At 51.8% G+C, this 14,941-nt stretch overlaps 1 protein-coding gene across 1 annotated transcript in view; it reads left to right on the top strand.

The window, feature by feature from the left end:
• Window positions 1-5,547: 5,547 nt before the first annotated feature.
• Window positions 5,548-14,941, top strand: part of ATP2A1 (ATPase sarcoplasmic/endoplasmic reticulum Ca2+ transporting 1) — a 38,479-nt gene continuing 29,085 nt past the window's right edge. Inside the window, exons 1-8 of the mRNA XM_034073617.1 lie at window positions 5,548-5,665; window positions 6,235-6,252; window positions 7,698-7,780; window positions 9,325-9,429; window positions 10,645-10,783; window positions 11,942-12,022; window positions 12,119-12,204; window positions 13,840-14,137. Coding sequence (XP_033929508.1) covers window positions 5,548-5,665; window positions 6,235-6,252; window positions 7,698-7,780; window positions 9,325-9,429; window positions 10,645-10,783; window positions 11,942-12,022; window positions 12,119-12,204; window positions 13,840-14,137 — 928 coding nt within the window. The remainder of the gene's footprint in view (window positions 5,666-6,234; window positions 6,253-7,697; window positions 7,781-9,324; window positions 9,430-10,644; window positions 10,784-11,941; window positions 12,023-12,118; window positions 12,205-13,839; window positions 14,138-14,941) is intronic.

Raw genomic sequence — 14,941 nt, forward strand, 5'->3', positions numbered from 1 at the left:
CCCCCCATTTCCTGGCTATAATGGACTCAACCCCCCCCCCCCCCCCCCGGCTCACAATGGTACGGTCCGGCCCTACCAAACACTAAGGGGGGGGTTGGGGTGAACCAACCCCCCCCCCCCCCCCATTTTGGGTCGGTTTTAGCTATAAAAGGGTGAAATTCGGCGTCGGGGTTCGTTTTGGGGTGAAAAAGGAGGATTTTGGGCAAAAATGAAGGATTTTGGGGGGAAAAATGGGGATTTTGGGGGAAAATGAGGGGGTTTTGGGGGGGGGATGGGGGTTCAATGAGGGGGGAGAGGCAGTTGGGGGTCGGCCATGGAAGGTGCAGGACGCAAGGAGGAGGTTGGGGTAAGAAAGGGGGATTTTGGGTAAAATATGGGGGTTTTGGGGTGAAAAATGGTGATTTTGGGTTGGAAGGGGATGGTTTGGGATGGAAAATGGGAAGTTTGGGGGAAATGCGGTGGTTTTGGGGTGGAAAAGGGGGATTTGGGGTTGGAAGTGGGGGGGTTGGGGTGGGAAGGAGGAATTGTGAGGTAAAAAAGGGGCAGAAGTCCCAGTTTTGAGGTAAAAAATGGCAGGTTTGGGTCAGAAATGACATTTCTGAGGTAAAAAATGGCAGGTTTGGGTCAGAAATGACAGTTTTGAGGTAAAAAATGGCAGGTTTGGGTCAGAAATGACAGTTTTGAGGTAAAAAATGGCAGGTTTGGGTCAGAAATGTCAGTTCTGAGGTAAAAAATGGCAGGTTTGGGTCAGAAATGCCATTTTTGAGGTAAAAAATGGCAGTTTGGGGTCAGAAGTTCCAGTTTTGAGGTAAAAAATGGCAAATTTGGGTCAGAAGTTCCAGTTTTGAGGTAAAAAATAGCAGGTTTGGGTCAGAAATGTCAGTTCTGAGGTAAAAAATGGCAGGTTTGGGTCAGAAGTTCCAGTTTTGAGGTAAAAAATGGCAGGTTTGGGTCAGAAATGACATTTCTGAGGTAAAAAATGGCAGGTTTGGGTCAGAAATGACATTTCTGAGGTAAAAAATGGCAGGTTTGGGTCAGAAATGACAGTTTTGAGGTAAAAAATGGCAAGTTTGGGTCAGAAATGCCATTTTTGAGGTAAAAAAATGGCAGTTTGGGGTCAGAAGTTCCAGTTTTGAGGTAAAAAATGGCAAATTTGGGTCAGAAGTTCCAGTTTTGAGGTAAAAAATAGCAGGTTTGGGTCAGAAATGACAGTTTTGAGGTAAAAAATGGCAGGTTTGGGTCAGAAATGACAGTTCTGAGGTAAAAAATGGCAGGTTTGGGTCAGAAATGTCAGTTCTGAGGTAAAAAATGGCAGGTTTGGGTCAGAAATGACATTTTTGAGGTAAAAAATGGCAAGTTTGGGTCAGAAGTTCCAGTTTTGAGGTAAAAAATGGCAGGTTTGGGTCAGAAGTCCCAGTTTTGAGGTAAAAAATGCCAAATTTGGGTCAGAAGTTCCAGTTTTGAGGTAAAAAATGGCAGGTTTGGGTCAGAAATGGCATTTTTGAGGTAAAAAATGCCAGTTTTGCCTCAGAAGTCCTAGTTCTGAGGTAAAAAATGCCAATTTTGGCACAGAAATCCTAGTTTTGAGGTAAAAAATGCCAATTTTGCCTTGGAAGTCCCAGTTTTGAGGTAAAAAGTGCTAAGTTTGGCTCAGAAGTCCTAGTTTTGAGGTAAAACCTGCCAATTTTGGCTCAGAAATGCCATTTCTAAGGTAAAACCCTCCACTTTGGGGTAGAAATGCCAATTTTGGGGTTGTAAAATAGCAATTTTGCCTCAAAATCCCCAAATTTGGTGTAAAAAGCCCCAATTTGGGGTCAACATCCCCTCTTGGGCCCATTTCAAGCCCCCAATGGGGGGGGGGGGGATCCAAGCCCCGCCCCCAGAGCCGCAGCTGTTGCCCCTCCCCCTCCTCCCCCCTTAGCCCCTCCCCCCTTAGCCCCTCCCCCCTTAGCCCCTCCCCCCTTAGCCCCTCCCCCCGGGTCTATTTCGAGCCTCGTTCTCGTTACCCCCATATAAGGTAAAAGCCCCGAGGCCTCCGCCCCTCCCCCACTCCCCCCCTCCCCCATCCCAGACCTATTACCTCCCCCCCCATATAGGGGCTGCCCCATGGATTCTATGGGGCTGGGGGTCATATGGGGCTGGATATGGGGGTCACAGTGCACTATGGGGCAGGGATGTGCTATGGGGTAGGGTATGGGGTCTCAGTGTGCTATGGGGCTGCATATGGGGGTCTCAATGCACTATGGGGCTCCCAATGTGATATGGGGCAGGATATAGGGGTCTCAATGCACTATGGGGCTGGATACGGGGGTCTCAATGCGCTATGGGGCTGGATATGGGGCTCCCAATGTGCTATGGGGCAGGGTATGTGGGTCTCAATGTGCTATGGGGCTGGGTATGGGGGTCTCAATGTGATATGGGGCTGGATATGGGGCTCCCAATGTGCTATGGGGCAGGGTATGGGGCTCCCAATGTGCTATGGGGCAGGGTATGTGGGTCTCAATGTGCTATGGGGCTGGGTATGGGGGTCTCAATGTGATATGGGGCCCCCAATGCACTATGGGGCAGTCTATGGGGGTCTCAATGTGCTATGGGGCTGGATATGGGGGTCTCAATGCGCTATGGGGCTGGATATGGGTCTCCCAATGTGCTATGGGGCAGGGTATGTGGGTCTCAATGTGCTATGGGGCTGGATATGGGGGTCTCAATGTGCTATGGGGCAGGATATGGGTCTCCCAATGCGCTATGGGGCAGGGTATGGGGCTCCCAATGTGATATGGGGCAGGGTATGTGGGTCTCAATGTGCTATGGGGCTGGGTATGGGGGTCTCAATGTGATATGGGGCCCCCAATGCACTATGGGGCAGTCTATGGGGGTCTCAATGTGCTATGGGGCAGGATATGGGTCTCCCAATGCGCTATGGGGCAGGATATGGGTCTCCCAATGTGCTATGGGGCAGGGTATGTGGGTCTCAATGTGCTATGGGGCTGGGTATGGGGGTCTCAATGTGCTATGGGTCTGGCCCCCCCCCCCCCCCTCAGCTATGGGGCCGCCCCCCAGCAAAGGCCAAGGTTGGGGGTAACCGGATCTGAGCAGCAGCTGCTCCTCAGGTTTCCATCACCCAACACCACCCCCTGCCCCACACCCGCTATGGGGCAGCCCTATAACCCTATGGGGCAGCCCTATAACCCTATGGGGCAGCTCTGTACCCCTATGGGGCAGCTCTGTACCCCCTATGGGGCAGCCCTATAACCCTATGGGGCAGATCTGTACCCCCTATGGGGCAGCCCTATAACCCTATGGGGCAGCTCTGTACCCCCTATGGGGCAGCCCTGTACCCCCTATGGGGCAGCTCTGTACCCCCTATGGGGCAGCCCTATAACCCTATGGGGCAGCCCTATAACCCTATGGGGCAGCTCTGTACCCCTATGGGGCAGCTCTGTACCCCCTATGGGGCAGCCCTATAACCCCTATGGGGCAGCTCTGTACCCCCTATGGGGCAGCCCTGTACCCCCTATGGGGCAGATCTGTACCCCCTATGGGGCAGATCTGTACCCCCTATGGGGCAGCCCTATAACCCCTATGGGGCAGCTCTGTACCCCCTATGGGGCAGATCTGTACCCCCTATGGGGCAGCCCTATACCCCCTATGGGGCAGCCCTGTACCCCCTATGGGGCAGATCTGTACCCCCTATGGGGCAGCCCTATAGCCCCTATGGGGCAGCTCTGTACCCCCTATGGGGCAGATCTGTACCCCCTATGGGGCAGCCCTATACCCCCTATGGGGCAGCTCTGTACCCCCTATGGGGCAGCTCTGTACCCCCTATGGGGCAGCCCTATACCCCCTATGGGGCAGCTCTGTACCCCCTATGGGGCAGCCCCACAACCACTATAGGGCAGCCCTATACTCCTATGGGGCAGCTCTGTACCCCCTATGGGGCAGCCCCAAAACTGCTGTAGGGCAGCTCTGTACCCCCTATGGGGCAGCTCTGTACCCCCTATGGGGCAGATCTGTACCCCCTATAGGGTAGCCCCACACCTGCTATAGGGCAGCCCTACATCTACTATAGGGCAGCCCCACAAGTGATATGGGGCAGCTCTATACCCCCTATAGGGCAGCTCTATACCCCCTATGGGGCAGCCCCACATGTGCTGTGGGGCAGCCACACACCCCTTTAGGCCAGCCCCACACCACCTATGGGGCAACTCTATACCACCTATAGGGCAGCCCTATGTCTACTGTAGGGCAGCCCCACATCTACTATAGAGTACTTATAGGGCACCTATGGGGTGTCTATAGGGCATCTATGGGGCACTTATGGGGTGTCTATAGGGCATCTATGGGGCGCCTATGGGGTGTCTATAGGGCATCTATGGGGTGTCTATGGGGTGTCTATAGGGCATCTATAGGGCGCCTATGGGTCACCTATAGGTCACCCATGGGTCACCTATACCATGACCCGAAGGGGGGGGGAGGGGACATTTGGGGACACGGGGGGGGGAGGGGGGAGCTCCATCCCCTCCCATCAATCACAGCCAGGAATAGACCATGGGGGGGGGGGGGGGGGGGGGGGGGCGACACCAATGGGGTCCTATGGGGGGGGGTGACACCAATGGGGTCCTATGGGGGGGGCACCAATGGGGTCCTATGGGGGGGGGGGGTGACACCAATGGGGTCCTATGGGGGGGGCACCAATGGGGTCCTATGGGGGGGGGGGGTGACACCAATGGGGTCCCATAGGGCCCCATAGGATCCTATGAGGGGTGACACCAATGGGGTCGTATGGGGGGGGCAACAATGGGGTCCTATGGGGGGGGGGGGTGACACCAATGGGGTCCCATAGGGCCCCATAGGATCCTATGGGGGGGGGTGACACCAATGGGGTCCTATGGGGGGGGGCGACACCAATGGGGTCCTAAGGGGGGGGGGTGACACCAATGGGGTCCTATGGGAGGGGGGTACCAGTGGGTTCCTATGGGGGGGGCGACATCAATGGGGTCCCATAGGGCCCCATAGGATCCTATGGGGGGGGACACACCTATGGGGTCCTATAGGGGGGCTACCAATGGGGTCCCATGGGGGGGGCGACACCAATGGGGTCCCATAGTGCCCCATAGTCTCCTATGGGGGGTGCGCCACCAATGCCACCCTATAGTGCCCCATAGAACCCTATGGGTGGTGGGGGGGGCAGTATGGGCCGTACCAACGTGTCCCCCCCCATAGGGGGCGGTCCCATAGGGGGCGGGGGGGGGGGGTGGGTTGGGCCTCTATGGGGTGGCCCCCTCATAAGCCCCCACACAAGAACCCCCCCCCGCGAGGGTGGCCGAGCCCCCCCCTTTGCGGTGCTTGGAGGGCGCTATAGGGGCTATAGGGCGCATAGGGGCTATAGGGTGCATAGGGGCTATAGGGTGCATAGGGGGCTATAGGACGCATAGAGATCTATAGGGCGCACAGGGAGCTATAGGGCACATAGAGGGCTATAAGGCACATAGGCGGCTATAGGGCACATAGGGGTCTATAGGGTGCTATAGGGCGCTATAGGGCGCTATGGAGAACGCCCATACCAAGAGCATCGAGGAGTGCTTGGCCTACTTTGGGGTGACCGAGAATGTGGGGCTGTCCCCGGAGCAGGTGAAGAGGAGCCTGGAGAAGTATGGGTACAATGGTGAGCTATGGGGTTATGGGATGGGGGGGATGTATGGGGGATGTATAGGGAATATGGGGTATAGGGGTCGGATATGGGATATGGGGGATATAGGGGATATGGGGGTTATGGGGTATAGGGGATATAGGGGTTATGGGATATATGGGATATAGGGTATGGGATATAAGGGATATAGGGGATATGGAATATAGGGGATATATGGGATATAGGGGGTATATGGGGTATGTGGGATATATGGGGTATGGGATATATGGGATTGGGAGGTGGGGTATATGGGATCTATGGGATATGGGATATATGGAATATAGGGGATATGGGGGATATGGGATATAGGGGATGTATGGGATATAGGGGATATGGGATATATGGGATATGGGGTATATGGGTTTTATAGGAAATGGGATATATGGGGTATATGGGATATATGGGATATATGGAATACATGGGATATATGGGTTATATGGAATACAGGGGATATATGGGATATGGGATAATGGATATATGGGATGTTATGGGATATATGGGATATGAGAGTGTCCCCATTGACCTCCCTTGTCTCTCCCCCACAGAGCTCCCGGCTGAGGAGGGTGAGTGCCTTGTACTGCCCCCATGGCATTCCCAATGCCATTCCCAATGGGATCCCAATGCCATTCCCAATGTCATTCCCAATGCCATTCCCAATGCCATTCCAATGCCATTCCCAATGCCATTCCCAATGCCATTCCCAATGGGGATCCCAATGCCATTCCCAATGTCATTCCCAATGGTATTCCCAATGGGATCCCAATGTCATTCCCAATGTCATTCCCAATGGTATTCCCAATGGGATCCCAATGTCATTCCCAATGTCATTCCCAATGGTATTCCCAATGGGATCCCAATGTCATTCCCAATGGGGATCCCAATGGCATTCCCAATGCCATTCCCAATGCCATTCCCAATGGGGATCCCAATGCCATTCCCAATGGGATCCCAATGTCATTCCCAATGGGGATCCCAATGGCATTCCCAATGCCATTCCCAATGTCATTCCCAATGCCATTCCCAATGGGATCCCAATGTCATTCCCAATGGGATCCCAATGTCATTCCCAATGGCATTCCCAATGCCATTCCCAATGGGGATCCCAATGTCATTCCCAATGCCATTCCCAATGGGATCCCAATGTCATTCCCAATGGGGATCCCAATGCCATTCCCAATGGGGATCCCAATGTCATTCCCAATGCCATTCCCAATGGGATCCCAATGCCATTCCCAATGGGATCCCAATGCCATTCCCAATGGGATCCCAATGTCATTCCCAATGCCATTCCCAATGGGATCCCAATGTCATTCCCAATGGGATCCCAATGTCATTCCCAATGCCATTCCCAATGGGGATCCCAATGTCATTCCCAATGGGATCCCAATGTCATTCCCAATGCCATTCCCAATGGGGATCCCAATGTCATTCCCAATGGGATCCCAATGCCATTCCCTGTGCCATTCCCAATGGGATCCCAATGTCATTCCCAATGGGATCCCAATGCCATTCCCAATGAGGATCCCAATGCCATTCCCAATGGGATCCCAATGCCATTCCCAATGGGGATCCCAATGTCATTCCCAATGTCATTCCCAATGGGGATCCCAATGTCATTCCCAATGAGGATCCCAATGCCATTCCCAATGGGATCCCAATGCCATTCCCAATGAGGATCCCAATGCCATTCCCAATGGGATCCCAATGTCATTCCCAATGGGATCCCAATGCCATTCCCAATGAGGATCCCAATGCCATTCCCAATGGGATCCCAATGCCATTCCCAATGAGGATCCCAATGCCATTCCCAATGGGGATCCCAATGTCATTCCCAATGGGATCCCAATGGCATTCCCAATGGGATCCCAATGGCATTCCCAATGGGGATCCCAATGCCATTCCCAATGGGATCCCAATGCCATTCCCAATGAGGATCCCAATGTCATTCCCAATGGGGATCCCAATGCCATTCCCAATGGGATCCCAATGCCATTCCCACTATCCCAAGGCAAATCCATCTGGGAGCTGGTTGTGGAGCAGTTCGAGGACCTGCTGGTGCGGATCCTGCTGCTGGCTGCCTGCATCTCCTTCGTGAGTGCTTCCATAGGGAATCATGGGATAATGGGATCACTGGGATCACTGGGATCACTGGGATCACTGGGATCACTGGGATCACTGGGATAATGGGGTATGTGGGATATGTTTGGATAACGGGATAACTGGGATAACGGGATATGTGGGATAGTGGGATATGTGGGATAGGTTGGGATAATGGGATATGTTGGGATAACAGGATAACTGGGATAAGGGTTTATGTTGGGATAATGGGATATGTTGGGATAATGGGATAATGGGATAACTGGGATAATAGGATATGTTGGGATAATGGGATATGTTGGGATATGTTGAGATAATGGGATAATGGGATAACTGGGATAACTGGATATGCTGGGATATGTTGGCATATGCTGGGATATACTGGGATATGCTGGGATATATTGGGATATGTTGGGATAATGGGGTATGTTGGGATATGTCGGGATATGTTGGGATATGCTGGGATATGCTGGGATAATGGGATATATTGGGATATATTGGGTTATACTGGGATATGTGGGATATGTTGGGATAATGGCATATACTGGGATATGCTGGGATATATTGGGATATATTAGGATATGTTGGGATAATGGGATATGCTGGGATAATGGGATATATTGGGATATATTGGAATATGCTGGGATAATGGGATATGTTGGGATAATGGGATATATTGGGATATATTGGGATATACTGGGATATATTGGGATATATTGGGATATATTGGGATATATTGGGATATGCTGGGATATACTGGGATATACTGGGATATACTGGGATATATTGGGATATATTGGGATATTATGGGATATATTGGGGTATGATGGGATGTGGGGGATGGGGTCCTTGCGCTGACCTTGGAACAGGATCCGGTGACATCTCAAGTGTCTGCAGCTGCCGGGACATGGGAAGGGGGGGGGTGTGGGATACGGGATACGGGGTATTATGGGATGGACGGGATATTATGGGATATATGGGGTAGGGAGTAATGGATATGGGGGTAATGGATATAGGGGATGTTATGGGGTAATGGATATAGGGGATGTTATGGGGTATATGGGATATTATGGGTTATATGGGATATGGAATAATGGATATATGGGATAATGGATATAGGGGATATGGGGTATAGGGTATGGGATAGGGGATATGGGGTATGGGATAATGGACATATGGGATAGGTGGGATATTATGAGATATATGGGATATGGGATAATGGATATATGGGATATGGGGTATAGGGTATGGGATAGGGGATATGGGATAATGGACATATGGGATATGGGATAATGGACATGGGATATGGGATATGGGGTATGGGATAATGGATATATGGGATATTATGGGATATATGGGATATGGGATAATGGATATATGGGATATATGAGATATGGGATATTATGTGATACATGGGATATTATGGGATATATGGGATAATGGACATGGGATATGGGATATAGGGTATGGGATAATGGATATATGGTATATTATGGGCTGTCTGGTATATTATGGGCTGTCGTTGGTGCCATTCCCAGGTGCTGGCCTGGTTCGAGGAGGGCGAGGAGACAATCACAGCCTTTGTGGAGCCCTTTGTGATCCTGCTCATCCTGGTGGCCAATGCTGTGGTGGGAGTCTGGCAGGTGAGGGATACTGGGATAGACTGGGATACACTGGGATACACTGGGATACACTGGGATACAGAATACAGGATACAGGGATATGATGGGATACAATCTATTCTATTCCCACGCCATTCCCATGCTATTCCCACACCATTCCCATGCTATTCCCATTCTATTCCCATGACATTCCCATTGTATTCCCATGTCATTCCCACACCATTCCCATGTCATTCCCATTGTATTCCTGTATCATTCCCATGTCATTCCCATTCTATTCCCACCCCATTCCCATTGTATTCCCACATCATTCCCACATCATTCCCCCCTCATTCCCACCCCATTCCCCCCCCATTCCCACCCCATTCCCACCCCATTCCCCCCCATTCCCACCCCATTCCCACCCCATTCCCCCCCATTCCCACCCCATTCCCCCCCCATTCCCCCCCCATTCCCCCCCCATTCCCCCCCCATTCCCACCCCATTCCCCCCCCATTCCCCCCCATTCCCACCCCATTCCCACCCCATTCCCACCCCATTCCCCCCCATTCCCCCCCATTCCCCCCCATTCCCACCCCATTCCCACCCCATTCCCCCCCCATTCCCACCCCATTCCCACCCCATTCCCCCCCCATTCCCACCCCATTCCCACCCCATTCCCACCCCATTCCCCCCCATTCCCCCCCATTCCCACCCCATTCCCACCCCATTCCCACCCCATTCCCACCCCATTCCCACCCCATTCCCCCCCATTCCCACCCCATTCCCACCCCATTCCCCCCCATTCCCACCCCATTCCCCCCCCATTCCCACCCCATTCCCCCCCCATTCCCCCCCATTCCCCCCCCATTCCCACCCCATTCCCCCCCCATTCCCCCCCCATTCCCACCCCATTCCCACCCCATTCCCCCCCCATTCCCACCCCATTCCCCCCCCATTCCCCCCCATTCCCCCCCATTCCCACCCCATTCCCACCCCATTCCCACCCCATTCCCACCCCATTCCCCCCCCATTCCCCCCCATTCCCTCCCCATTCCCACCCCATTCCCACCCCATTCCCACCCCATTCCCACCCCATTCCCACCCCATTCCCACCCATTCCCCCCCATTCCCACCCCATTCCCACCCCATTCCCACCCCATTCCCACCCCATTCCCCCCCCATTCCCCCCCATTCCCTCCCCATTCCCACCCCATTCCCACCCCATTCCCACCCCATTCCCAACCCCATTCCCAGGAGCGGAACGCTGAAAACGCCATCGAGGCCCTCAAGGAATATGAGCCTGAGATGGGTAAAGTCTATAGGGCTGATAGGAAGAGTGTGCAGAGGATCAAGGCTCGAGACCTGGTGCCTGGAGACATCGCTGAGGTGGCCGGTGAGCCAGCCTATGGGATAGGGGATATGGGATATGGGATATGGGATATGGGATATGGGATATGGGATGGATGGGATATGGGATATGGGGTAGATGGGATATGGGGTATGGGATATGGGATGGGATACAGGGATATGGGATAGGGGATATGGGATGGATGGGATATGGGGTATGGGATATGGGATGGGATACAGGGATATGGGATAGATGGGATGGGATGGGGGGGATATGGGGTAGATGGGATGGATGGGATACAGGAGACAGGATGGATGGGATATGAGATAGATGGGATACAGGAGACGGGATGGGTGGGAGTCATGGGATATGGGATGGGATGGGTGGGATATAGGGATATGGCATAGATGGGATAGATGGGATATAGGATAGATGGGATAGATGGGATATGGGATAGATGGGATACAGGAGATGGGATGGGTGGGATTGATGGGATACAGGAGGCAGGATGGGTGGGATTCATGGGATATGGGATAGATGGGATATGGGATAGATGGGATATGGGATAGATGGGATACAGGAGACGGGATGGATGGGAAGGATGGGATATAGGATAGATGGGATAGATGGGATATGGGATAGATGGGATGCAGGAGATGGGATGCGTGGGATTCATAGGATGAATGGGATAGATGGGATATAGGGATATGGCATAGATGGGATGGATGGGATATGGGTTAGATGGGATAGATGGGATACAGGAGATGGGATGGATGGGATGGGATAGATGGGATATGGGTTAGATGGGATAGATGGGATACAGGAGACAGAATGGATGGGATATAGGATAGATGGGATATGGGGTATATGGGATATATGGGATATGGGATAGATGGAGATGGGGTATGGGATGGGTGGGATAGATGGAGATGGATAGAGGATATATGGGTATGGATATGGGATATAGGGATATGGGATAGATGGGATAGATGGATATGGGCTATGAGATGTATATGGATGTGGATATATGGATATGGGATGTGGGATATGGGATAGATGGATATGGGATATGGGATAGATGGATATGGGATATGGGATAGATGGATATGGGATAGATGGACATGGGATATGGTATATATGGATATGGGATAGATGGCTATGGGCTATGGGCATGCATCCCAGTAATTCCCAGTTTCCCCCCAGTGGGAGACAAGGTCCCGGCCGACATCCGCATCATCTCCATCAAGTCCACAACACTGCGGGTGGATCAGTCCATCCTGACCGGTACGGGGGGTCCATACTGGTCCATACTGGTCCATACTGGTCCGTACTGGTCCATAGTGGTCCGTACTGGTCCATACTGGTCTGTACTGGTCCCAGGTGAGTCGGTGTCGGTGATCAAGCACACGGACCCAGTGCCAGACCCACGGGCTGTCAACCAGGACAAGAAGAACATGCTGTTCTCTGTGAGTGTGCCAGGCATCCCATATCCACGTCCATATATCCCATATACCCCATATATCCCATCTCCATCATCCCATCTCCATTATCCCATCCCCATCATCCCATATATCCCATACCCTATATCCCATATATCCCATATATCTCACGTCCCATATATTCCATATCCCATATATCCATTATCCCATATCCCATATCTCCCATATCCCCCCTATCCCATATATCCCATCTCCATTATCCCATACCCCCTGTCCCATACATTCCATATCCCCCATCTCCCCCATATCCCCCATATCTCCTATCCCATATATCCCATCTCCACTACCCCATACCCCCTATCCCATACACTCCATATCCCCCGTCCCATATATCCCATTTCCATTATCCCATATCCCCCATATCACCCATATCCCCTATCCCATATATCTCATCTCCATTATCCCATATATTCAATACCCCATATCCCATATATCCCATCTCCATTATCCCATATATCCCATATCTATTATCCCATATCCCATATCCCATATATCCCATCTCCATTATCCCATACCCCCTATCCCATATCCCCCATATCCCCCATATCCCCTATCCCATATATCCCATACCCCCTATCCCATATATCCCATATCCCCCATATCCCCCATATCCCATATATCCCATCTCCATTATCCCATACCCCCTATCCCATACACTCCATATCCCCTATCCCATATATCCCATACCCCATATCCCATATATCCCATATCCCCCATATCCCCTATCCCATATATCCCATCTCCATTATCCCATATATCCCATACCCCATATCCCATATCCCCTATCCCCCATATCCCCCATATCCCATATATCCCATATCCCCCATATCCCCCATCTCCCATATATCCCATCTCCATCATCCCACACCCCCTATCCCATATCCCCCATATCCCCTATATCCCTTATCCCATATATCCCATCTCCATTATCCCCTATCCCATATATCCCATCTCCATTATCCCATATCCCCCATATCCCCTATCCCATATATCCCATCTCCATTATCCCATATATCCCATATCTATTATCCCATATCCCATATACCCCATATATTCCATATCCCATATATCCATTATCCCATATCCCCCCTATCCCATATATCCCATACCCCATATATCCCATACCCCCTATCCCATACACTCCCTATCCCCCATATCCCCTATCCCATATATCCCATATCCCATACCCCATATCCCATATCCCCCATATCCCATATATCCCATCTCCATTATCCCATATATCCCATACCCCATATCCCATATCCCCCATATCCCATATATCCCATCTCCATTATCCCATATATCCCATACACTCCCTATCCCCCATATCCCCTATCCCATATATCCCCTATCCCATACCCCATATCCCATATATCCCATACCCCATATATCCCATCTCCATTATCCCATATATCCCATACACTCCCTATCCCCCATATCCCCTATCCCATATATCCCCTATCCCATACCCCATACCCCATATCCCATATCCCATATATCCCATCTCCATTATCCCATATACCCCATACACTCCCTATCCCATATCCCCTATCCCCTATACCCCATACACTCCCTATCCCCTATCCCATCCCCCCCCCCCAGGGCACCAACATCGGGGCCGGCAAAGCCGTCGGCATCGTGGTGGCCACAGGCGTCAGCACCGAGATAGGCAAGATCAGGGACGAGATGGCAGCGACGGAGCAGGACAAGACTCCCCTGCAGCAGAAGCTGGATGAGTTCGGGGAGCAGCTGTCCAAGGTCATCTCCCTTATCTGTGTGGCCGTTTGGCTTATCAACATCGGGCACTTCAATGACCCAGTGCATGGAGGGTCCTGGATCAGAGGAGCCATCTACTACTTCAAGATCGCCGTGGCGCTGGCGGTGGCGGCCATTCCTGAGGGTGGGAATGGGGTAATGGGGTGTAATGGGGTGTAATGGGGTGGGAATGGGGGTAATGGGGTAATAGACTGGGAATGGGGTGGGATAATGGGGATAATGGGGGTCCTATGGGGTCTTTGAGTCGATAATGGGAGGCATTGAGTTGATAATGGGGAGCATAGAGTCGATAATGGGGTACTTGAGTTGATAATGGGGACATTGAGTCCATAATGGGGACATTGAGTTGATAATGGGGTTATTGAGTTGATAATGGGGGAGGTTGAGTTGATAATGGGGAGCATTGAGTCGATAATGGGGGACATTGAGTCGATAATGGGGGTCCTATGGGGTCTTTGAGTTGATAATGGGGGTCCTATGGGGGCATTGAGTCGATAATAGGGTGCTTAAGTTGATAATGGGGGTCCTATGGGGTCTTTGAGTTGATAATGGGGGTCCTATGGGGTCTTTGAGTTGATAATGGGGTGCTTGAGTCGATAATGGGGCTTCTACGGAGGCATTGATTTGATAATGGGGGAGGTTGAGGTGATAATGGGGACATTGAGTCGATAATGGGGTTGTTGAGTTGATAATGGGGGAGGTTGAGTCGATAATGGAGGTCTTATGGGGGCATTGAGTTGATAATGGGGAAGGTTGAGTCGATAATGGGGTAGGTTGACTTGATAATGGGGGTCCTATGGGGTCTTTGAGTCGATAATGGGGGTCCTATGGGGGCATTGAGTCGATAATAGGGTGCTTAAGTTGATAATGGGGGTCCTATGGGGTCTTTGAGTTGATAATGGGGGTCCTATGGGGTCTTTGAGTCGAT

This window comes from Melopsittacus undulatus (assembly GCF_012275295.1).
Source record: "Melopsittacus undulatus isolate bMelUnd1 chromosome 29 unlocalized genomic scaffold, bMelUnd1.mat.Z SUPER_29_unloc_1, whole genome shotgun sequence".
NCBI classification, from domain to species: domain Eukaryota; kingdom Metazoa; phylum Chordata; class Aves; order Psittaciformes; family Psittaculidae; genus Melopsittacus; species Melopsittacus undulatus.